The sequence below is a fragment of the Rhinolophus ferrumequinum genome, chromosome 11 (assembly GCF_004115265.2).
Source record: "Rhinolophus ferrumequinum isolate MPI-CBG mRhiFer1 chromosome 11, mRhiFer1_v1.p, whole genome shotgun sequence".
Classification (NCBI taxonomy): domain Eukaryota; kingdom Metazoa; phylum Chordata; class Mammalia; order Chiroptera; family Rhinolophidae; genus Rhinolophus; species Rhinolophus ferrumequinum.
In genome coordinates this window covers 35,124,555-35,150,114 of record NC_046294.1, presented here as the reverse complement: position 1 = coordinate 35,150,114, position 25,560 = coordinate 35,124,555, and the positions used below count along the sequence as shown (strand labels likewise).

Sequence of the window (25,560 nt, the reverse complement as noted above, 5' to 3'; positions counted from 1 at the left end):
CTGCAAAATGAGATGGTTTATTTATTTATTCTTTTTAATATGTGATGAATCTAAAGCTGAAAAACTCCATGGTACCTATGAAGGTTTCTTTTTCTCTTGTCCCTTCCCTTCCTCTTAGATCTGGTGCCTGGGGAGGCTTCTTTCACTTAATACCTCCCCACTGTCCTGGGAATTGTTTTCTACCAAAGAGAGTGAAGACCTAAACCAGGGCTTCTCAGACAAACTAGTTTTCCCAGTTGGAATTTCTCCAAGTGTCCCATAAGTTCATTTCCCGTATATTTATTGAACGTCTCCTTTGTGTCAGGCATTGGTGTAGGCATTGGGTAATCAGGAGTGAACATCACAGACAAACATCCCAGTGCCTGTTGAAATTACATTCTGCATGTGCATAGTTCATTGGCTCAATTAAGTGACCTTCTGGTTAATATTTCACATTTGACATATTCGTTTTCAATATTAGCAAACTCTCTTCTGCGAAAGGCATTTGTCCACTATACTGTCGGTGTTCCTTTCTTTCCTGAAGCTCCCAACATTGTGCTGAGCCATTCTGATTTCTTTTAGTTCATCAGCATCTCTCCGAAACTCATAGATATCCAGATTTTGTAGAGGACCTGTGGTCACATTGCAGATGGAAAAGCTGAGAATGTAAATAATGTAATACATCCATTAGACTAGATCAGGCAACGTCACTCCTGGTTCCTCCCTAGTGTGCGGCATTGCCCCCTTCACCACAAAAGCCGTACATTTGACTCCGTCACCATTGGGTGATTTTGCTGGGGTGGGAACTGCATTGATAATGTCACCTTATTCAGAAGAGGAAACATGGTTTCCAAGGGATGCTGGGGACCTGTCTGAAGCTGACCACTGGAGGCATTAGACCAGGCCCTGGGTTGGTCAATTCTGAAAGACAGCAACAGTCAAACTGCTGCTTTGACTGACACTAATGACGCATGACAAGAAGTTTTTAGCTCTCGCTATCAAAGTGATGGTTCTCTGACTATACAATTCTGCACTGAATTGGGTTCTCTCCGTGCCACCGTCTGCCTATTTGTATATCTACCTTTCCCTGTGTCTCTGTAGTTCTTGGTCTTTATCCCCTTACTCTTTATATCTGCATGGTTCTATTTCTGCTTTACTTCTTTTCGTGCTTCGTTTTATATGTCACTCCTATTTCTCTATCCTCCCCTCCCAGGTCTTCACATCACCTTCAACAGTTTGAGGGGATTACCTTAAGAATGGCCTCAAAAGGCCTCAATTCTTTTTCTAACAGCTCACTCTAGGGGGTCTCAGAAGTGTGTGGGGGCCATGGGAGAATCAAGAGAGTCAGGGCTTTGAGAGTCTCTGGAGACTCTCTCCTGGAGCCATAGCTGGAATATTAGTGTCAGACACTTCCCTGAAATTGCTGTCAGCTCCAGGGCATACATCCAGGGTGATTCAAGTTCAGAGAGTACAGACCACCTGCCGTGTCCCAGGGCCCAGTATGGAAACTGAGCATGTCGGAGTGAAGGCAGTGGGCATTTGGTCTTGGTAGCAAGAGTGTGGGGACAAAAGGGGAAGGGATAGGAGAGAATAGGTCCCCGTAGCCTACTGACTCTGGAGGACCAAATTCTTTAATTTGAGTCAAGGATTCTTGTACGACCAGGGGTTTATGAACAAAGCATGTTAGTAAGTCTGATGTTTATTTATACTGTTAGCCCTTGATCAACAATGGCTTGAATTGCTCAGGTCCAGGTATAGGTGGCTTTTTCCCCAATAAATACAATAAATATATTTTCTCTTCCTTGTGGTTTTCTTAATAATGTTTTCTTTTCTTTAGATCACTTTACTGTGAGAATAGAGTATACCATATGTATAACATGTAAAATATGAGTTAATTGACTGTTTATGTTATCAGTAAGGCTTCTGGGGAGCAGTAGAATTTTAGTAGTTAAATTGTTGGGGATCAAAGTTATATGCAGATTATCAACTGTCTGGGGGATCAAAGCTCTAGCCCCACTTTGTTCAGAAGTCCAGTGTAAATACCTCCATATACTTGCGACAACGGTCATGAGAAAATTTGGTGCATATCCACAGTTTCTGTGTTCTAAGGGTTTCCAGGACTAGGTAGTAGGTCCCTGGTCATGGACGCAGCCACTCTGGCTACCTGACCATTCTGACCCTATAATGAAGATCCTCCCTGATTCCTGCATTTTGCTGACTCTGCTCATTGCTTTCTGTTGGCAGGTGACAAATGGAGTGGGCTCGTCCATCTCTGTCCTCCACTGACAGCATCCCCTTTCCCTGTATTGTGTTCTCCATTTAATCATGAACTCTTGGATGGAAACTGTTCTGATAGTGCGTCATGTTGTCATCCATTCCACCGTCTTCTCCTATACTGTTTAATTTGTCATTTAAGGTCAATCCTTCCTTATTGATTTTCTGGCTGGAAAATCTATATATTAATGTTAGTGGGACATTAAATTCCTGACGAGGTTGTATGCTGTCAATGTTTCCCTTTGTGTCTGTTAATATTTTCTTGATATATGTTGGTGCGTAAATATTTATGAATGTTATGTCTTCTTTTTGGATTGACTCTTTTATTATTATGTAATGTTCGTCTCTGTCTTTTCTTAGTCTTTGTTTCAGAGTCTATTTTTTATCATATGGGTATTGCTACCTCAACTTCCTTTTCATTTGTATTGCATGAAATATCTTTTTCCATCCCTTCACTTTAAGTCTGTTTGTGTCTTTCAATGTGCAGTGACTCTCTTATAGACAGCATATAAATGGGTTACATTTCATCCATTCAGCCACATTATGTCTTTGTTTTGAGCACTTAGTCCAGACACATATCAAGTAATTGTTGATAGGTATGTATTTAAACTTTTTCCAGTGTTCTGCTGGTTTTCTTTAGTGTTGTGTTTCAGTTTCTTTATATTATATTTAGTTATTGTGTATAGCTTGTATGTTTTTGGCCTGTGATCACCATGAAATTTATATATATGTATATATATATATATATATATATATATATATATATATATATATATATATAAAACAGTCTATTTTAAGTGGATAGGCATTCAAGTTCCAACAGATTTTAAAACTGCTGTTCCCCCTACCCATTTTATGTTTTTAATGTCAGAGTTTAGATATTTTTGTTTTGCTTGTCCCTTACTACTTATTGTAGTTAAAGTTGACTTTGTTACTTTTGCTTTTTAAGCTTCATATAGTTTTTAGTTGGCTGGTCTACTGCCTTTACTATTTATTAACCAGTGAGAATTTTCTCTTTCATATATTTTCTTCGTTTTGTGTTATGACCTTCTGTTTTCATTTAACAGAGGCAACCTTAACATTTTTGTAAAGCCAATTTAATGGTGATTAACTCCTTTAGTTTTTGCTTGTCTGGGAAACGATTTGTCCTTCTATTCTGAAAGATAACTTTGTTGGACAGAGTATTCTAGGTTGTTAGTTCTTTCTCTTAAGCTCTTTAAATATATCCTTCCACTCCCTTCTGGCCTGCAAAGTTTCTTCTGAGAAATCTGCAGAATGCCTTATGGGGTTTCTCTTCTGTAAGACTAGTTGTTTTTCTTTTGCTGCCATTAAGGTCTCTTTTTATTTTTATCTTTTTACATGTTTATGATAATATGTCTTTGTGTGTATCTTTGGTTTCTTATTGTTTGGGACTCTGTGCTTCCTGGGCCTGGATTTCTGTTTCCTTTCTGATGTTAGGAAAGTTTTTAGTCATTATTTCTCTAGGTATGTTTTCTGCCCCTTTCTCCTCATTCTGGGACCCCTATAATGCGAGAGTTATTATGCTTGATGTTCTCCCAGAGGTCCCTTAAACTATCCTCATTTTAAAATTTCTCTTTGTTGTTCAGATTGGGTGATTTCCACTATTTTGTCTTCCTAATCAGAGATCTGTTTTCTGTGTCCTCTAGTCTGCTGTTGGTTCCCTGTAGCGTATTTTTCATTTCAGTTGTTGTATTCTTTAGGTCCAATTGGTTCTCTTGTATATTTTATATCTCTTTCTTGAAGTTCTCACTGAATTCCTCTATTCTTTTTGTGAGTTTAGTGATCATGTAATGATCATTACTTTGAAGTTTTGTCAGGTAAATTCCATATTTTGTTACATTAGGATTTTTTTCTGATGTTGTGTCTTTTTTTTTTTTCCATTTGTAACATATTCTTCTGTCTCCTCATTTTATTTGAGTTTCAGTGTTTGTTTCTATGAAGCAGTTACCTCTCCTGGTCTTCAAAGAGTGGCTATGTGTAGGAACACGCCTTGTGTAGAGTGTGTGTTCCTATGGCTTTGCAGGCAGCAGGAGCTTCATGGGCAGGGGCTTAAGATTCCCAGTGGATTTGTATGTGGGGCAGCAGATGGGTGGGTAGTTGCTGGAGCTCGAGTGGGTATGGGGTGAGGTGACTTATGGTGTGTGGCTCAGGGATCCCTTTGGCAGGGCAGAAGTTGAGTCAGGTGGCTAAATCTGGAGTGGATGTGGAACAAGTTGTTTCTGTGTGCTCTGGTGGGGCAGAGTTTGAAATGGAGTTGGAATAGGCTTAGACGTTCTGGGGCAGTGCATCTGGGGCTGCCTTGGAGAATGGCTGATGGGAGCTGGACGTAGTGTTGGCCATGGGAGCTGGGGCATGCCGGGGTGGTCGTGCAGATTGGCTAGAGTGTTTGGACTTAGCTCCCAACCTCTTTATCTAGGTGGAGTGAACATACATAATGGTGCTCTCTGGCGTCTTGGATCCTGGACCATTTTAGCAGTTCCCATCCTGTTTAGCAGGCTCTTAGCATTAGTTAATGGAGTTCCTTCCTGTATAATCTCAGTGCCCTTTGCACTGATGTGTTTTCAATGTGCCCCTAGGCAAGCAAACTGCACCTGGCCCCCACTTTGAAATCTCCCCTATGGCAGGTCTGCATGTTTCGTGTGGGACTTCCATCTTTACCATGTCTCTGTCTGTTCTACCTTCTCTATGTGGTCCCTCTATCATTTGTTGTGCAAGGCTTGTTCAATCAGCCCTCACTTCTTTAGGAGGAACTGGTCTATATGAAGCAGTATATTCACTGAGGCCCTCAGAAGATGAAAATTCAGGGTCTTTATACACTGCATGTTAGAACTCCCTCATTCTCCACCCTTTTTCTTTATAATCATAGTAATGCATGCAGGCTTACATTTTCTTTCCAATTGACATAGATGTGTAACAAAGAAATGGTCAAAGACTTCCTGCTTCCTATTTCCAGATGGAATAACTTGTTCAAGTTTTCTTCTGTGTTCTTTCAATAGTTATGATTAAGGTTTGAATAATAAGCTTATATGATGTTTTTTAATTTTTCAGTATTAATAACAGGATCATTTGAGTTCACATATAAGATGTAAAGAACGTAGGTTATGGCCAAGAATTTGGAAATATCAGACTGGGAATTTATGTAACTGTGATTAATAAGCTAAGGATTCTAATAGAAAATATGGACAATACGCAAGAACAGATGGACAATACAAGCAGAAAGATGGAAAATCTAAGAAAGTGTTAATGCTAGAAATAAAAATATGGTAGCAGAACTGCAGAATGACTGTCATGAGCTCACCAGTAGAATAGATATGGCCTTTGTCGAATCAGTGAACCTTAATATATACTGGGGGTGCCCAAAAAATCTATGCACATTTTCAGAGATGTTATCTATGGTCAAGCAGTAGTTTACAATAATCAGAAGTGTCTGGACAGTGATGGTCACCACTTTGTGCACCTCTTCTAATTGCAGAAATTAAAAGTGACTTGTATTCATCTTTTCTTATTGGTATGTATTGAGTATTACAATTTTTTAAGATTAGATTTCAATATCATAATGTGTATGTATTGTTTTTTTGGCGCCCTCTGTATTAACAGAAAATTCTTAACTGAAAATGAAAGAGAAAAGAATACAGAAAAAACAGGTACTCTTGTACATGATATTATAATATTCAAAAACGGTGGGATGATTACATAAGTTGTAACATACATGCAATGGAAATGTCATAGATGGAGGAAGAGAGAAAGAAAGAGAAGAAACAACTGAACTAATAATAACTGAGTATTTTCCAAATATTGACAGGATCAAAGTACAGATCCAGGTAGCTTACAGAACACCTGGCAGAATAAATGTAAAAATAAAGGAAGAAAGAAGGAAAGAAGGAAAGAAAGAAAGAAAGAAAGAAAGAAAGAAAGAAAGAAAGAAAGAAAGAAAGAAAGAAAGAAAGGAAAGAAGGAAGGAAGGAAGGAAGGAAGGAAGGAAGGAAGGAAGGAAGGAAGGAAGGAAGGAAGGAAGGAAGAAAGAAAAGAAAAGAAAAGAAAAGAAAAGAAAAGAAAAGAAAAGAAAAGAAAAGAAAAGAAAGAAAAGAAAAGAAAAGAAAAACTATACAGAGTTAGTCAATTCATTTTTGGAGATAGAGAAACTATTCTATATGATTCTATAATGGTACATCAGCATTTGTCAAATGCATTGAACTATACAACTCAAACAGTCAATGCTAATGTAAACTATGCACTTCAGTTCATAATAATGTATGGGTACATCAAATTATCAAATTTAATAAATGTGCCACATGAATAGCAGATGTTAGTAATAGGAGAAACCGTGTGGGAGAGTGGATATGGGGGAGAGGAAGTGTATGGGAACCCTCTGTGCTTTCTGTGCAATTTCTCTTTAAACCTATAAGTGTTCTAAAATATAAAATTCTGTGAAAATGAACGGGAAATCACTGACAGGATGAATACTTACAATACACAAGTAACAAAGAACTCATTCTCCATATACAAAAACTCCTACAAATAAATGATGAAAAAGAGAAACACAATAAAATGGGCAAAACTTAAACACACACTTCAATATCAAAAGTTGAAGTAGAAAGCAAGCCCATGAAACGATGCTCCACTTCATAAGTCTGTTGGAAAATTCAAATTAAACACAAGGAGATGCCAATTTTACACTGATTGGAATGAGTAAAATCCAAAAGACTGGCAATGCTATGTTTTCAGGAGCATGTGGAGCCACTGAAACTTGCACAATTGCTGGTGGGAATGAGCAACAGGACAATCACAGTAGAAAGAGTTTGGCGGATTCTCACAGAGTTCAGCATACGTCTTTGTGTGACCCACCAATTTCACTTCAGCTCATTTATCCAAGGAAAATGAAAACATATGTCCAGAAAAAGTTGAATAAGAATGTTCAAGCAGCTTTATTCACAATAGTTTTCAATATATGGAATGCTACTCACATACCTATGAATATGAAAATAAACTGTGGTGCACCCATACAGTGAAAGAGTACTCAGCGTCATACCAGGGACAAACTACTGATATATGCAATGTAATGACATGGGTCGATTTCAAAAGTACTGTGCTTAGTGAAAGAAGGTAAAAAGGAAAAAGTACATTTTATGATCCTAAATACATAAAGTCAAAGGTCAGGGAAAACAAATCTTTGGTGACACAAGTAGGAACAAAGGTTGCCTCTGTGGCCGGAGGAATGACAGGGAGGGACATGAGAGAACTTTCAGAGGTGCTGAAAATAGGATGTGTGTTGGCTGGGGTTTGAGTCACATGAGTGTATCACTGCACAAACTCGTTGAAGTGATGATCTGTTCAACACTGTGTCTTAATTACACCTGTATTAAAGATGTTTAAGAGGCCAACATTGAAACTCAACATATTTTTTAAAAAATATGTAACAAAATTTTTTACTGAAATAAGATTAATAAGTGTTGAGAGGTCTTTGCATGAAAGGTATATTTGAAACAGAAGCTGTCCTTGTAGACCATAGAGTCCAGTAAGACCCCTTGGCAACCTGACATGGAGGATTAGAGAGTCTCCAGAAAGGGACAATGAGGGCAGAGGCAAAGGGTGGGAAAAAGAGGAAGCACGTGGGATTCTGCTGGAGGGCACTTGAAAAGAAACTCTGAAGATAACCTACCTGAAACCTTAAATGAGCTTTGACATTGATTTATCTGGTGATAAAACTTAACTTCATGTTTGCAAAGGGTGAAAATGGTGAAAGCCACAAACTTAAAAATGATGACTCAAATCTGGCTAAATCTGGAGATTTAGCACAGACTGGACTTGAAAATCATCGGGTATCCTTCATTAATTCATTCATCCAATCAACAGTTCCTATGCTAGGGAGCTTTTCTGAGGCCTGCCCAAAACAAAGAACACTGCTCTTTGGGGCTGGACTGAACTTTCCTTCTCTAATTTATACTGACACATTGCAGGAGAGTGACCACAGAAGCTGGTCGAATGGAATGTTCTTTGAGTTTCTATCAAGTTCAGTGATCAAACAAATTTTTCTGCACTGTGTTTAGCTCCTGCTGAAGGTGGATTCTTCAAAAGTGGGAAGAGTCCTGGACCCCAGCATTGGCAAAGCTCCCAAGGGGGTGGGATGAGTGTCTGGGATAAGTCAGTCCTGAGACCCTGCACCCAGTGTGTGTTTAACAGACACAGTCTCACTGAATCCTCATCAGCAGGATTATCATGTTCATTGTTTTAATTCAGATTCCCAGAGGCTGAGAGACTGAAGAAACCTCCCAACCTGATCGGGACAAAGTTTTTTCTCTAAACCCCACATGTCTGAACAAAGCAAGACTCTGAATCAGGACGCCAGAATCCTGCCAGACATCTCCAGGGTTTCCTGAGGAGGACGTCCTCCATGTTCATCCCCCTCTGGAGTGTCCTGCAGAGCCCTCTGGAGAACCAGCTTCAGGGTCTGCCTTCTCTTCCTCCATCGCTGCCTGAACGAGCCAACCAAGAAGTAAATGATGGGGTTGGCGCAGCTGTTGACACAGGAGAGGACAAATGCAACCTTATTAACCAGATGGGAGGACTCATCTGAATGACTCTTAATCCAGAACATGAGGAACCAGCAGATGCCCCAGGGCAGGCCGCAGAGGAGAAAGACCAGCACTGTGAGCAGGACGGTCACATACAGCCTGGTTGGCTGCACCCGCTGGGAGCCACACAGCAGTCTGGTCACCAGGGCCAGGCTGGACACTGAGAGAAGCACACATAAGAAAATCAGCCACCCAGCAGTGATGAAATCAAATACTTTACACCAGACCTCATATAAATGGCTAAAAAGGAAGTCACAGTAGATCCTTTCCAGGATGATCAGCAGCAGGGACAGGACCCAGAGCAGGGCACACATGACAGCTGACATGTGTCTGGGGCGATGGCAGCGGTACCAGATGGGCCACAGGACAGACAGGCAGCGCTCAGTGCTAATGGTGCTGAGAAAGCTCATGCTGGTGATGTAGGCAAAGTTGAACACAGGGTTGAAAAAGCTGGGAAGAGAAATGGGGACGGATTGGAAGTAGTCCTTGAGTACAAACAGGGAAAGTGCAATCTGGCAGCAGAGGAGGAGGAAGTCGGCTCCCGCCAGGTTGAGGATGTAAACAGAGATGGCGTTCCTCCGCATGCGGAAGCCCAGGAGCCATAGCACAACCACGTTTCCTGCCAGCCCCACCTGGGCTATGATGGTCACCAGGAAGATTGGAATCAGTGTCCTCATTGTTTCGTTTTGAGGAGTGGCCTGGTCACTTCTATTGATTGGCGTTAGTGATATCCCCGAAGCTGTGACCGTTGCATTCATGCTCAGAAACCCTCCATTGGTGCCACTAGGACAGAAACAAGACTTGAGCACCTGCTGTATGATCTCTGACTCTCATGGCCACCCTGCTGCAGGAGAATTACTGTCCCTGTGTTGCAGAGGAGGGAAATGCAGGCTTGCAGAGATTGAGGTACTTCCTGAAGGCCACACAGCCTTGTTGTCCTGGAACCTGGATTTAAACCCAGTTCTCTCTGACTCTAAAGCCAGGGCTCCGTCTACTGCAACAGGGACCCTGTACAGACATGACGTTAATCTATGGTCCAAACATTTCCGCTGAGGGTCATGACATATCTCCTGCAGGCAAGAGAAGAAAAGTCTGGACAGGTTATGTGGACGACAACAGGACTGAACTCAGCATTCCATCTGCCCTAGGACTGAGATTTCCTTTGAGGGGAGGAAGTTGGAAGCCCAAGGCATGATCTATGGGCTACCTAAGGGACAGAGAGTGTCCATCCACCAGAAAGGAGATAATGATTTAGGGTCCTGAAGAGATTGTGACCTCTTCTATTAGAGGTGTGAGTTGGACAGGACTCTAGGGTTAGAAATGACCCAGTGTGTAAGCTTTATCATGACAGGAAGTACACTTCTTCCATCCATTGTGTGCCCCAGTCTAGCTCTGTGTGTGGGACCCACTTTCAGGAACTCTTTATTAAAAGGAAAATAGTTTCAGGTTAAAAACAATGTAATAGTTAGACATTTACACCCTTCACAAAGTGATACCCCACCTTCCCCAATTTACTGCCCTCTGTCATTGTATACAGCTGTTACAATTCCATCGACTCTATTCCCTTTGCTGTATTACACATCCTATTACTATATATGTATATAATTATAGTTGACATTCATTATTATTCAGCTTTTGCATTATGTGTACACTGCTGTGGTCAGACATTTAAACCATCCATGAAGTGTCTCCCTAATAAAAAAAGTGTCCAAGTGATACCCTACATAATCTTTACAACATTATTGATTGTATTCCCCAAACTGTCTTTCCTATCTCCGTGGCAAAGGAACTCCTATAATAGTTTACTTTATATAGCATCCGAAATCATAAACTTAAAATATTTATGTATACCTGTGTACCCCCACCTTTAAAAAAAAGTCTGCATTCTATTCACAGGCATTTATGATGCTAGTGAGACATTATTCCAAAAAACTAACACCAGATAGGGAAGGACAACCAAACAGTCAAACAAATAAACAAACAAACAAATGAGATACAATGAGAAATTGATCCAATCATTGAGGGTCGGTACCAGGAAAAGTATATGTGAAGAGGCTATAAGAAGACATGGATATTCTCCTGTGACATTGAATCTTATTTCCGTTTACTCTGCTCTCCTCTGTGTCTGGGGAGGAGACATCTCTGTCTCATGGATGGGCTCCCTTTTACTCTGGCACCTGGTTGCTCTCAGTTTAAAGGAGACACTGGTAGGTAACTTAGAGCAGAAGGAGGGTGATTTAGGGTTTTTAACTCCCTGGCCCTCTGCTGCCAGGCTGTGAGTCAGCAATGGCTTTATTCCTCTACCTAAGAACATAGCCTGTGTCTGGGGCCTTTCTTACCGTCACAGTGACAACTACAGCTACACCCACCACCCTCCCTGAGTTCTGGTAACCTCTCCTTCCCTTTCCCCATCAGGCCACAGGATGGTAACACCTCCCTATTATGACTTGTCTTTGGGCGTCCTCTGCCTCCTTCACAGATTTCCCTTAGCCCTGCCTGCACTTTTGTACACAGTCCCTTTATTGAACTTTCCACATGACCCTATTAGTTTCTGGTGGGACAAGCCAGATACAAGGACAAAACTAACAAACAAACAACCTCATTGAACAGCAAGCTAGTCTGTGAAAGTGAAGTTATTAAAAATAAGCTGGCATTGCATAGCAATGTCTACTTGCCCTCATGTTTCCTACATTAAAATTAGCAGAACATTGCTCTCCACAGTTGCACATTTGAATGTTTGGAGAGAGAGCGAGAACTAGGGAGATACAACAGAAGCAGACAGAACCTGGCTGGCCCCGTGTGGACCTCCCACAGTCTACGCTCCCAGCGCCCAAAGCTTTCCTGAGGGAGCCTCACGTGTGCTGACTCTCACTGATGGGTGCCCATGGCTCCCTGCCTGCCCCTCCCCAAGATGAAATCACAGCATGTGGACTAAGAGCGAGAAAACAACACTGCCTTCGAGAGACGACAGTTGTGAGCCTACTCTTACCTTAGCTCCCTCTTCTCGTTGAGGGTGGTGAGTAGAAAAGGAAGAGCTCTCCTGGGAGAGACAAACAGCAGAGAATGCTTTTCTAGCCTCTGGAGAGGAGGTGCTGGCAGGAACAAAAGTGAAACCTGGTGACTAAGAAAGACTTATCAAGATGCTGGACAGACCCTGTGATTTCCTGCAAGGGGACACTGGCTAATGAGATTCTGGAGATGTGTGAGACAAGGACTTCACGAGACATTTCTCGTGGGCCCTGACTCCAACCACTTATCTTGGCCTCTCCCCATGCTTCCCCGTCCGCCCCCCTCTCTGTGAGGAATGGTTGTTCTTGAGCCTTTCGCTGCCCTCTGTGAGCCTGTGCAGGAAGCCCACCCATCGGGCATTGTGAGATTCCACAGCTAAAGAATACTTTGCTTCACGTTCAGGGCCCTCCATGGCCTGGCTCACCTGATCTTTCTACATTTACTCACGTTTACTCATATTTACTCACATTTACTCAGTAAGGTATGCACTTTCGTTTTATTGCAGAGGACATCAAAATGTATAAACTGAAATGCAAAGTCCCTCTTCATCTTATTCCCCAATAGCAACCGATGTTTACAGTTTCCATTTTTAGCTTCTTTAGTAGTTATTTTATAGCTTTGCATGATCACACTGTATTTCAAGTTTGATTTATCAACATGAACAACAGGGTTTATTGAAACTGCTGCTTTGACTGCCACTAGTGGACACATGACAAGAAGCTTCTTGCTCTCACTATCAAGGCGATTGTTCTCTACCTACTCCATTCTCCACAGAACGGGCTTCTCTCTGTGCCGCCGTCTCTGCCTGTTGGTGTATCTACCTTTCTGTGTCTCTGTGTGTTTTTTGCTCTATGTCCCCTTTCTCTTTATCTCTGTATGGCTCTATTTCTACTGTTCTTCTTTGTGTCCTTGGTTTTATACGTCACTCCTAGACCTTCACACCACTTTCAACCGTTTGAGAGGGTTGTCTCTGCCAGTTCTCATGAAGGGCCCAGTTCTTTTCCTAATAGCTTAGTCTGGGGAACTCAGAAATGTGCGAGGACACTGGGAAAAGCAGGAAGGGCAGGGCTTTAAAGGTCTCTGAGAGTTTCTGCTGTACCCGGTGTCAGGCACTTCCCTGAAATTGCTGACGGCTCCAGGATGTGTATCAGGCTGATCCAAGTTAACAAACTACAGAGCACCTTCCATGTCCCAGGGCCCAGTAGGGAAACTGCGCATGCAGGAGTGAAGGCAGTGGGCATCTGATACTTTGGTAGGAAGAGCGTGAGGGCAAACGGGAAAAGGATCGGGGAGAGTAGGTCCCAGCAGCCCTGCTGACTGGAGGACCAAGTGCTTGGTCTTGAGTCAGAGTCACCGGTAGGAGCAGGGGTTTATGAGCAAAGGGTGTTAGTAAGTCTCATGTTTATAAATAGTTGTATATACTTTGTGAAGATGGGTAGAAGAAGATTCTGGTATATTTCCACATCTTTTGTGTTCAGGGATGTCCAGGACTAGTAGGAGGTCCCTGACCATGGACGCGGCCACTCTGGCTACCTGACCATTCTGAGGTTATAATGAGGGCCCCTTCTGATGACTTCCCTGGGGTCTTGAGCGTGCATTTTGCTGACTCAGCTCATTGCCTTCTGTTGTCAGGTGACAAATGGAGTGGGCTCCTCCGTCTCTGTCCCCCCCTGACAGCACCCCTTTCCCTGTATTACCTCCTCCACTTAACCTTGAACTCTTACATGGAAACTGCTCTCACGGTGCCTCATATCATCCAGGCCACCTTCCTCTCCTACACTCCCAAGCTGACATCCTGCCGGCTATCAGCAACAAGTGCTGCCTCTCTGTCGTCTTCCAGTAACCCACTCACTCACCCCAAACTCACTGGCTGCTGTGTGTCTATCTGTGCTGCTGGTTCTCTTCAGAGGGGCAGCTGATATCTGCACAGCAACTTGCTTCTGCACACCCAGAGCCAGAGCTCACAATGCATGTATGTTTACAGTGGGCGTGTGTGTGTGTGTGTGTGTGTGTGTGTCCATGTCCAGCCTTAGCCTGGTCATTGGGGTACAGCAGAGCTCCCAGTGGTGGCTGCCTGGCCAGCTCTCTATGGTCATATTTCCCTGTCCTCATTTTACCGTCTGTGGCCCACCCCTCAGCATGGTTCTGTTCCTCGTATGGTGGTTGGATATTTATTCTAGTGAGAGCTGGAGCTATCTTGTTTCGGGATCTTATGTCCGTTGTGAACAGCAGTGCCCCTCCCCCCATACTTCCTCACTGGCTCTCTTAGGCCATGAATGCAATCTATTGAGATCCAGCTATATATTATTTGTGAGACATTAATTTAAAGCAAAGAAAGTAAAAGTAAAATACAAAAAAATTAAAAGTAAAGGAACAGAAGAAGATTCAGCAGGCACACACTAACCCAAAGAGAGATAATGTAGTTATATTAAATAGTTAATAGATAAATACGGAAGTTATTTTTATTATTATAACAATGTTAGTTACATTTGGCATATTTGTAGAAAAACATTTAAAACATAACTTTAAAAGAGATCCATTTACAATATCAAAAATGAAATTAGGAATACACCTACCAAAAACATTTAGAACCCTATGTGTAGAAAGTGTAAAACATTTTGAATGACATTAAAGAATTCCTAAGTCAATAAAGAGGTAGCACATGTTCACACTTAGGAAATTATTTGGGTTTTTTTTTTCTTTTCAGATTTTATTGGGGAAGGGGAACACGACTTTATTGGGGAACAGTGTGTACTTCTAGGACTTTTCCAAATCAAGTTGTTGTCCTTTCAATCGTAGTTGTGGAGGGTGCAGCTCAGCTCCAGTTGCTGTTGTTAGCTGTGGGGGGGGTGGGCTTCAGCCCCCCACCCCTTGCAGGAGTCAAACCGACAACCTCTTGGTTGAGAGCCCGCGCTCCAACCAACTGAGCCATCTGGCCACCCGGGAGCTCAGCGGGAGCTCAGCGGCAGCTCATTGACTTCATTCTAGTTGCAGTGGGTGCGCCTCGCTGGCCCATGTGGGAATCAAACAGGCATCCCTGTTGCCCAGAGCTCGCGCTCTAACTAACTGAGCCACCCGTCCACCCCCACACATAGGAAATTTTAACATTGGAAATATGTAAATTCCTTTTAATTTGTCCATTTTATATCCAGTACAACTCCAATAAAAATTTCAATAGGATTATTTAAATCTTTAATAAACTGATTTTTAAAATTTCAAAGAAACATCAAGAATAGATAATATACTTCTGAAAAAGAGGCATAAGGAAAAAGGATCTGCATTTTATTACAAAGATATAGTATTGACTATATGGTACAGGCTTGGGATAGCCAAATAGACCAATAGATTAGAAAAGACAGCCCAGAAACTAATTCTCGCATATGCCAAATTTTGAAATATGGTAGAGGTAGCATGGACGATACATGTGTAAACATGAACTTTTTATTAAACAAAGCCAAGAGGAATATTGTTATTGTGGCAGAAGTGGTTAATTGTCCACCAAAAGCAAGTAATAAAATGTCTTACTCAAGTTTACAATGTCAGTATACTTGTATAATGCTCAGGATTCTTCTTTTTTTGTATGCTGTTTTCTTCTTTTTAAATGAAAGTTTATTGAGGTGACAATTGTTAGTAAAGTTACATAGGTTTCAGGTGTACAATTCTGTATTACATCATCTATATATCACATTGTGTGTTCACCACCCAGAGTCAGTTCTCCTTCCATCACCACATATTTGATCCCATTTACCCTCATCTACCACCCCCCTCCCCCTTACCCTCTGGTAGCCACTAAACTGTTGTCTGTGTCTATGCATTTTTTTTCTTTATCTGTTTGTCTTGTTCCTTGATGCTCAGGATTCTGACCCTTAACGTCTACCTAGGCAATGGGACCTTCAAGAAGCTGCTTAACGACCCTGGGTCTCCATTTCATCACTAATAAAATAGGAATAACATTTACTTGTAGTTTTTCTTAGGGATGCTGAAGCAAGGAGAAGCAAAGAGCAAGCTTTTCACATTTTGGCTTCTGGTTATTGAAGTATCACATCAGATGAAGGGATGGAAAAGAAAAGTGACATTCCACATGCCGCCACTAGGTGGCAGTCAGTGATTATTGTGGGAATCATGTAACCCTTGGGGAGGAGGCCCCTGTCAATGAAGATAGAAAGAGGTCCAATTTAACGTAAGTGAAAAGGGACACGTGTTTTTTCTAGATGGTTATTCATGAGTGGCAGTGAGGGAAGCTATTCCTGCCAGTATAGGGAAGTGTCTATGAAATTAACCTCTGGAATTGTCATTTCTGGCTTCAAGTCCCAGATCTAACAGGATTACTAACTTATTTAACCTTACTAGCAGTTAAGTTACTTACCCGCAGTCACTAACCCTCAGTTTCCTCACTTGTCTCGTCAGCCTGTGGAGTTGTGAATCACTCAAAGACACAAGTGGGTGCTTAGCATGTGGCACCAACATGCTTGTCCTTATCATCATCATCTTTATTATTGAAGACGTAAAGGATCCTTAGACCGTTTCCCCGAAAATAAGACCTAGCCGGACCATCAGCTCTAATGCGTCTTTTGGAGCAAAAATTGATATAAGACCCGGTCTTAATATAATATAAGACCGGGTCTTATATAATATAAATAATATAATATAATATAATACAATACTGGGTTTTATATTAATTTTTGCTCCAAAAGACACATTAGAGCTGATGGCCCGGCTAGGTCTTATTTTGGGGGAAACACGGTAGCTGGTATAATTCTCTCAACTCTCACAGGGACATTTGTTGAGGAGCAGCAGAGCGAAACTCACTGCCACTTAGGTCCCAGCAGAGAGCAGCTCCCTCTGCGTCTTTCTGGCTTCAGGGAGCCCCAGTGACCTTCACGTCACCCTCTTCTCCTGAGTTCCTTAAGGCCTGGCTGCCACCTGGTGGGGCTTGCCAGTCTGGTTTTCCTCCAGCTTCCTCTGCCAGTGTGTGGCCAGGGCAGGGTGGGGAGGAGAGGTAGTGAGGTTTGGCTGGGAGAGAGGGTGGGTGGGGAGGGTGTGTGAACACCATGGTGTCAGGTTGGGCAGCCAAGGAGGAGGGCAGAGGTCCATGCCCAGACCTGGGTTCAGCTTAAACCTGCAGCTCCCTGAGGGCTGGTTGGTCCCAGGCCTTGTTGCGATTGCTGGATGGAGGAGACCTGTGGGGCTTGGGAGCCGACAAGTCTCTACTAAACCAGCTCCTTGTATGGGGCTGGACTTTAGAAAGTCAGTGTTAGGGGATGGGCTCATGCCTACCTGTATAGATAACTGTACACTTTGGAGTTATGCTTTGGGAGAACGGAGAGATGGGCTTGCTGGAGCAGAATATGTTCCAGAATTTAAGGATCTGTATATTATCAAACTATCTTCTCATATGCCTTTCAAATGCTAAACCCTCCCTGCCTCCAATCCTATGTACACACAGGCCTCATGCTCTGTGCTTTTCCTTCTTCTCTACCTCCTGGAATCCCCTTTATCCTTTAGGCCCAGTCACGTTCCATTTGGAATACATGCCAGTTACAGGGATGCTTTCCTCAGCTGTAGCCTGTGTGCTCTGCCCTGTAGGTTTGACATAGCACATGCTGCTCTCTACTGATATTTATGGATCTGTCCTCCAGGTTGGAAACTCCCTGAGAGCATGGACTGTGTTATTCATTCACTGGTTCATGCATCCATTTGTTCCACAAATATTGATTGAGACTTCTTTACTGGTAGACCCTTTGTGGGATGCTGGAATTTGTGCAGAGAGCCATGCCTGCAATCCATCTCCTGACTCCTGGCCCAGTGCGCTAACAGACCACCTACCTACCATTTACCTGACCCAGAACCCAAGCCCCTGGTTATACATCATGGAAGCAGTACCCAGGTTCACCTTTCTCTCAGATCCCTGACAGGTTGAAACCCTGCAGCACTTGTGGGCTGGTACAGGGGGCTGACAGGCTCTCTTTTCTTCCTAGACAATATCAGGCAGGTAACAATAGAGACATAGCCTTTCCTTTCCTGCCTCTGCAGCCTCCCATGGGGCCACAGGGACCAGAGCTATGCTCACTAGGTCTGACTAGAGCCCTGGTCAGCCATTCCTGGCCATGTGACCTTGGCAAGTCCCACAAGCTCTTTAAGTCTTGGCAAGAGCATCTTCTCCTTGAGGTGTGAATGAGAAACCCCTGAGATTCTGCACCTTCGATAAATGCTGCTTCTTGTCCTCCCTGCCCCACTCCCACCCCAAAGGCCCGAGGGCTGCAGTCAACTCCCATCCATGGCGAGTCAGGCTCCAACTTAATAGAGCCAGGGCTAGGAAGCCTGATCTCCCTCTAGTACCAAGCCCTTGATAGAGTAATATAATAATAATAACAATTACTGTTATTACAATTATTACTATTATTATTATTATTTTTATTATTGCAACGGCTTTTGATGGTACTTAACCTGTGCCAGGTACTGTTATAAGCACTTTACATTTATTAATTTATATAATCTTTACCACAACCATACGAACTGGATACCCCTTTTTCAGGTGATGAAATTCAGACACAGACAGGTTAAGAAATTTGTCCAAGATCACGCAGCTAATCAGTAGCTGGTCAGAATGCAAGAGATATTCTGTGCAGCTGCTGTCCAGCTGGTTGCCATAACAAATGGCCAAATTAAAAAGGTGAGCCTCCGGTATGTGAAGTGGGGCAAAAAAGATATCCATCACACTTTGAACCTTCTTCCCAGGGCAGCCAGACGCTCTGTGAGCCAGGCGTCTGCTGACTGCTCCTCTTGGGCCCTCTAAGCCATGGTACCTGACATCCGAAGGGGGTACATCAATGTTCCAGAGAAGGAAAATGGAGTGGGCAGGGGTGTGGGTGTGGTGGGAGTAGGGGTTGTCCATGCCACCTCCCCAGGATGCCCAGGGCTTCCAGGAATTCTCCCAAATGTCTGGAGTTCACGTGGCACAATCACTCGCTGTGTTTTGAAGTAAAACCCACAGAACTCACACACAGCCCAGGAGAGAAGCATCAGGTTTTCAGGTACATTTCTTCAGGAAGTTTTTCTCCATTACCCTGAACTCTGACATCTCCTAAATTGCTTATGACAATTCCAAATGCCGTTTTCCATCCTGCCTCTGTTCTAAGGATCAGAACAGGGAAGCCAGAGAAATGCCGGGCTGAGGGGCACAGCCCAGGGGCTGTGAGAATCCCACGGAGGCAGATGGTAGCTGGAGAGTATCTAACAATGTGAGGGTGTGGTGCCCATCACGGAGGGTGTCAGGTGACTCTCTCTCCAGAAGGCCCAAAGGCTGGCAGAAGGTGACTTGAGAGTTCCCTTTGGCTCTGGGAGTCTGAGGCACTGTCCTTCTCTTGGTCAACCCTGGAAATCTCTGGAGAGGATGACTCAGAGTCATCCATTCTGAGCAGGGTAGTCAGAACAATACAGTCCTGGTTATTCTAGTTTCTAGGAGGTATTTGGAAAAGTCTTCATTGATGGGGAAATTGATAAGTGATTAACGACTCCTGAAGAAACTTTTTTCCTTCTTTCAGGCCTCACCCAGCTGCCTGGTTTCTTTCACACACACAGAAGTAGAGAATGTGACACAGCAGGTTTCAATCTTGGGTCTCAGCTGGGAAAAAATTAAAACCTGAAATAAATGGAACCCATTATGTTTATAATTGAATTTCAAAGGGCTGGTCCCCTAAAATGCCATCTTCCAGCCAAATACAATGGTACCTCGGTTTTCGAACGTCTACGTTGGCGAACATTTTGGTTTATGAACGCTGTATACCCGGAAGTAAATGCTTCGGTTTTCGAACACGACTCAGAAGTCGAACATGTCACATGGCTTCCGCTGAGTGCAACATCCTGAGGCCTAGCTGTCGGCTGTTTTCGAATGTTTCAAACCGAGGTACCATTATAATCTGAGCTCAGAGCTATGAATGCTCTGAACTGTCCTTTGAAGACAGGTGATGTGTACTGCACCCCCACCCCCACCCCCGCCTGCCAAGTGGGCTAAGTCAATTTTCCTTAATCTGCAGCCTGGGACTTCCAGCCACCTCCTCGATCCCAGTGAAATCTCAGCAGTAACAGTAACAGTAAGGATTTACATTTGTGCGGAAGGTTGCAAGTGACAAAGTACTTCCATGTGCTTTCCCATTTGAGCCTCCCAAGACCCCATGTGAGGGGTAAAGTGGGATATGTCATCCCCATTATACAGACCAGGAACATGAAACTTCGAAGGCAGAGAGCTTAAGGGACCTGAGCAAAGGTGCTTGTTTTCTAAGGAGCAGACCCAGACCTGATTCTAGGTTTCTTGATTCCAAATTCAGCTACAGCTACTGACTCTGGCCTTCTTGGGGGAGATCATTTGACTTCTAGTATCAGTGCAGCCCCTCAGAATAAATAAATCTTATGTAAGGAGAAGAGTTTAATTTTTATAACCTTGAAAGCAAAAATGCTTCGGTGGGTCATCTTGGGCTTCAGCTGGTCCCCACCCTTCCATCACTCCTCTCCTGTATCACACCAGAATATCCTTAGGCAGTTCCACTGTGGTTACAACCAATGTGCGTGCTTCTTTTCATGAAGGAAGGTCACGTGCATAGTAGCTGAGAGCATGGGTTCCAGTCCTGCCTCCTCTTCAGCTGTGTGGCCGTGGACAAGTTAGCTAACCTCTCTGAATCTCAATTTCACACAGCCAACTTCATGGGGATGTGATGCTGATTAAATGTGATAAAGTACTGGAGAGCTTAGCACAGTGTTTGGCACATAATAGGTGCTAATTAAATACAGACTGAATGTAGCTATATAAAACAAGGACTGTAGGTCAAGCCCTAGCACTGCCGAGACTTGTTCATTCTTGCAGCATTCATTCGAGCAGCATTGACAAAACACGTGCTCCATTCCAGGTGCTTCTGTGTGCATCGCTCACTGGCTCCGCCCAGCACCCCTATGAGGCACGTATTATTATACTCATTTTATACACAAAGAAATGAGGCTTCCTTGCCAGCTTACATACGGGTCAGAGCTGGGATTTGAACTCAGCTCTATCTGACTCTTATTCCAATGCTCTACCGTGCAATAGAAGGTCACCAGTATGCAGAGATTGGAGAGGGGGTAGTATTGATTAAGAGTGGTGACAGGAGCCCCCAAATTGGGGTGTCCAGGGACTGGGTTTCCAGAGTTGTGGCCCTCTCATACTCGCTGTGCAACTTTGAGCCAGTCACATCACCTCTCTGGGCCTCACTGACTTCATCTGCAAACGAAAGAGGTTTACCAGCTCTGGTCTGATGCAATAACCCTCAGATTTCAGAGCCCAGTACACAATCCTTGCATGGAGGAAGCATAACAGTGACCCCTGAAATCTCAAATCAGTTTTGCCATTTGAACCCATGTGCTTTTGCACAAATTCAGAATCTGCCAGAGGAAAATTCTAATTATCCTATAGGGATTAGCCCAGCTAGTAATTATCCCTATTATTTTTAATTGTATTTTATAAGCTGCCTTTCATCCAAGATCTCAAAGGGTTTCTCAAACATTCATTAGCAGAGCTCTACCCCCACCTGTGTGGATATGAAAGACAGAGACTGATTTTAACGTCAGAAAGAAGAGGTGGAGGGAGAAAGTAGGGGACTGAGATGCTGGGACTAATTTCACCTCTGAGTTCAAAGGAGAGAAGAGCAAACATATGCCAGGGAAATGCTCACGTTCAGAAGGAGTTTACGGCTTTTCAGTGAAGAGTGGATGGAACAGGAAACGTTCCTCCTTTTTAAAAAAATCAACTTCCATCTGTAAGTGCCGTTTGTAAGGAGAGGACCGTTCAATCTGGCTCACTTCATTTCACTATAGAATTATCCATCAATGGTCCTGTGAGCTGGTGTCTAGCACATGGGCCTGTGCTGGGTGAGATGAAGGATGTAAGGGATGTAAGAGTGTACTCACTGCAGAGTTGTACTCATCTGCATGTTGGTGCAAGTAGCAAGGGTATGGGAACCTCCCAGGAGAGCTCTGATGGCTGCCTTAAACGAATGGCTTCCCCAGCTTGTGGCCAGTGGCTGCCCCAATACCTCCCTGGAAGCAGGTGGAGAGAGAGTGCATCTGGGTCCATATGCTAAGTCCAGGGACCTGATTGACGAATGACATAGAAGGACCATTTTGAGGTGCTCATCATGAGGACCATTCCTCTCCTTCCCTCCCCACCCCCCTGCACCATAACCAAGCCGCCAGGGGTACTTGTACTGGGTTTCTTTCCTCTTCGTTCCAATGAATGGATAGAAGAGATCACTGTGGAGCACGAGAAGCTTCACTCTCCCAGGGTTGGGTGAGAGGTCAATTGTCTCTCCTGCTGGTCTGTTAGCTCCTGGAGGACAGGACTCTGCCTGCCTATCATCCCTTTCCCCAGCACATGTTCTGGGCACAGACTGACAGATGCTCAGAAGATATTTGTTGACTAAAGGAGCAGATCACAAAGCTGCCACTCTGTTTCTGGCTTTGCAAGATGGTCTGATACAGCCCAGGGAAGGATCCTTTTCCTCCTCAGCTTGGAAATGGCTAAATCCAAAGGACAGCCAGGGCCATGTAGCTCCAATGACTTCAGAAGCCAAAGACAGAAGTCACTGTTAAGCCAGGGATGAAGGTGCCAATGATGTGTTAAGTGAGGGCCCCATGGTGAGAAGGTGTGGGAAGCAAGGCACATGGTCTGAGGTAGCAAAGAGGAGGACTTCTCTGGCTGCTGGAAGCATGGGGGTCCTGGAAGGAAGAAGGTTGGGACCTATGGGGTAGGACTTCCAACCATTTCACTGATGGGGTCTCCAAGGGCCCATGACTGGTACTCTCAACATGAGAGAAGGCTGAGACATGACTTTGCCCATAAGGAGCCGGTAGTTTGCTTTGGAGATTAGACTTACACTCAGAGCAATTAGAAACACTTGCAAGATTTGTCACTGACTGTATTGGTACTTTCCTCTGTGGGAAGAGAGGGTCATAGTCATTGCAGTATTTCCTGTTGGATCTCACAAGGTCTAGGCACTTTTTCTGCTCCAGATACACTTGATGATTAGTCGTCAAATGGATGGCATGAAAAATTAAGTGGCTGAGGTTGGAAAAGAGGAACCGGGAGGCCAAGATGTTGGGGAAGGCTTCAAGGAGGAGGAGGAGCCATGGTGGTTGCTAATAAATGACCGGTGAAAAGAAGAATCCTCACCTTGTCAAAGGGCTTTCACATCACAAGAAGCCTGTGCAGAGAGGACAATCAGAGGAGGAAACTGAGAGGTGCCACGTGGCAAAGGAATTACCTCATAACTACCCAATGAGAGGACATTTGAGATTTTTGCCTACCTAGGCATCAATTCCCTTCTCTTCTGGGCCTGCTTCCCTGTCCTCACTTTTAGTCCGTAGGTTTCACTGGAGCTAACATCACCTCTAGGCTTTGTGGGCGGGCCCTGGACTCAGACCCAGCCAATCGGAATGCTGTACCCTCCTGCCCTCAGGATTTGTTCAGGGATGAGTACATGACCCAAGCTTGGCCAGTGAGAACCTTGTGGAGGACTTTTTCTAGAACTCCTGGGGGAAAGGCACTCTCTCCTTTGGACTTACAAACCTAGTAACTATAAGCCTGGAGCTGCTGGTGGTGAATCTGGCCACTGGGGAAGGGAAAAACTATATAAAAATGAAGCTAACATGGAAGAAAACCGAGCCGCAAGATAAAGAGGGACTTTTGTAAACTCTTGATGATTTTTCAGGTATATGAGTCTATATATATATATATATATTTATGTCCTCTTAAGTCACTTAGATTTAGGGTTCTGTCATTTGTGACTGAAAAAATACTGGCTCATATGTCCAGCTGGTAAAGGATAACATGAACCAGATCCTTGGTCTCCTCATCCATCCATCATCCATCCATCCATCCATCCATCCATCCATCCATCCATCCATCTATCCATCTATCCATCTAATACACATACATTTAATGTATACAGTAGTTGCTCAATGCACATTTTTGAATGAATTACTGAATGGCTGATTTGTCACGATGTATTTAATGACAAAGATACACCTACCTCCCTTTAATCCTAGTGGAGATTGGTCAACAAAGGGCAACCCAAGTTCTAAACTCAGAACTTGGAACTCAGTCAGAGGGACTCAGTCCCCCAAGGCAATAAAGGGTTTCATCAGTGTCATCGGCTCACAGCCAGGCATGATCCATCCTTTGCCAAACATGATTTGGTCACGCTGGTGCCACGGCCCAAATGGGAGGGTCCAGAATGTCATTGTCAAGCATGTGGATTTTCCTGTTGGAGCAGATGCCAATACTGTGAGCTCTGCAAGTGACATGGCTGTGAATTGCCACGGAGGACTGATTTGCTCTACCCTCATGGGAACTGTTTTGCCCCTTGTACTGCAGTGCCCACACTAAGCGCAGAGCCCCCAAAGAACCAGAGAAAAGTGGCAGCTCTTTCAGATGACTGTCACCCTCAAGAGTCAGCGCACATAGACGTAAACCAGTCACCAATCTTAAACTTGTGTTTGTCCAATGAAAACTGCAACTCACACAGCAGAAGGGATGTATGTGTCCAAAGGCACGTAGAGAATTACAAGGAGAGATTAGATCCAGACTCTTGACTCCCAATCTTGTACTTTTCCTACTATGCTACTCTCCCTCCTTGGGCCACATTCCAAAACAGGTAGAGTTTGTCTCAAAGGGCTCATTTCATCTTTCATCAGTTACTGGTGTTGGTCGGTGATGGAATGCTGTGGCACGAGACTGGATTTAAAAGATGTTCTTCACATTGTCTGCCATCAAGCGCTGGGGGCCACAATAAAAAGGGCATGATAAAAATGAATGGACACAGTGGTCACAGGCTTGGGGGGAGGGGCCCTTAAAAGTCACCTTGCCCAAACCCCTTCTGATGTTTGGATTCCCTCTATAGCACCAGGTGATACACTGGTCAGATTGAGAGGTGGCAGAAAATGGGCAAAAATAGCTAGGCTCTTGGTCCCTTCTTTCTCCCCTGACTCCTCTAGGACACAAATCCATCTCAATTCCCCCTTGTCTCACTCTCTAAAATCTTCAGTCTTTTCCTCCTTCATTCCTTCCTCTTAGTTAACAAGTATTTTGGGTCTCCACTTAAAGCAAACAAACCAATAAACAATGAGTCTTCTTTCGATTTTACCTCATACTTAGCAACCTTCTTTCTGTTTTCTTCCACCAAATTTCTTGATTCACTTATGCCTATTGTCCATAAGTCTTCACGATCCATTCGTTCTTTAACTTTGGGTAGGCTAACTTCTCTTAGAAATCACTGATAACCTCCTAATTATGAAATCTGGTTTCCTTATTTTTTAAGCCTTCGATTTTCTTGTTTCCTTTGTATTATTTGAGATGTTGATCACCAAGTATTTCATCTTAAAAGGTTATTGTACTGATTCTCTTTCTTCTCCATGGGGACTCACTTCTGATTACATCTCTGTTTTCATTTCTTTGGCTCACTTGTTTTAAAGTTCTTCCTCAGAGACCTTGTTCATCCATTGACTGTCCCTCCACCACTTAATTGAGTGCATAACGCTGTGCCAGGAACTGGAGATTCAGAGATGGGTCACAATCGTTCTTAACCTCAGTGAGCTTACTTTCCATTGATACAACCAGATAAATTTTTCTCAGTGCCATGTGATGACAAATGCTGGACCACTTACCTCATAGATTCAAGAA

General features: G+C 43.6%; 2 protein-coding genes across 2 annotated transcripts in view; one reads left to right on the top strand and one right to left on the bottom strand.

The window, feature by feature from the left end:
- The window catches only part of ZDHHC13 (zinc finger DHHC-type palmitoyltransferase 13), a 127,269-nt gene that overhangs the window by 28,831 nt on the left and 72,878 nt on the right, over positions 1-25,560 (top strand). The window lies entirely within an intron of this gene.
- On the bottom strand, positions 8,609-9,877 carry LOC117029669 (mas-related G-protein coupled receptor member X2-like). The gene has a single exon (XM_033118883.1). It carries the CDS (start codon positions 9,602-9,604, stop codon positions 8,609-8,611), a length of 996 nt encoding a protein of 331 aa, XP_032974774.1. The 5' UTR covers positions 9,605-9,877.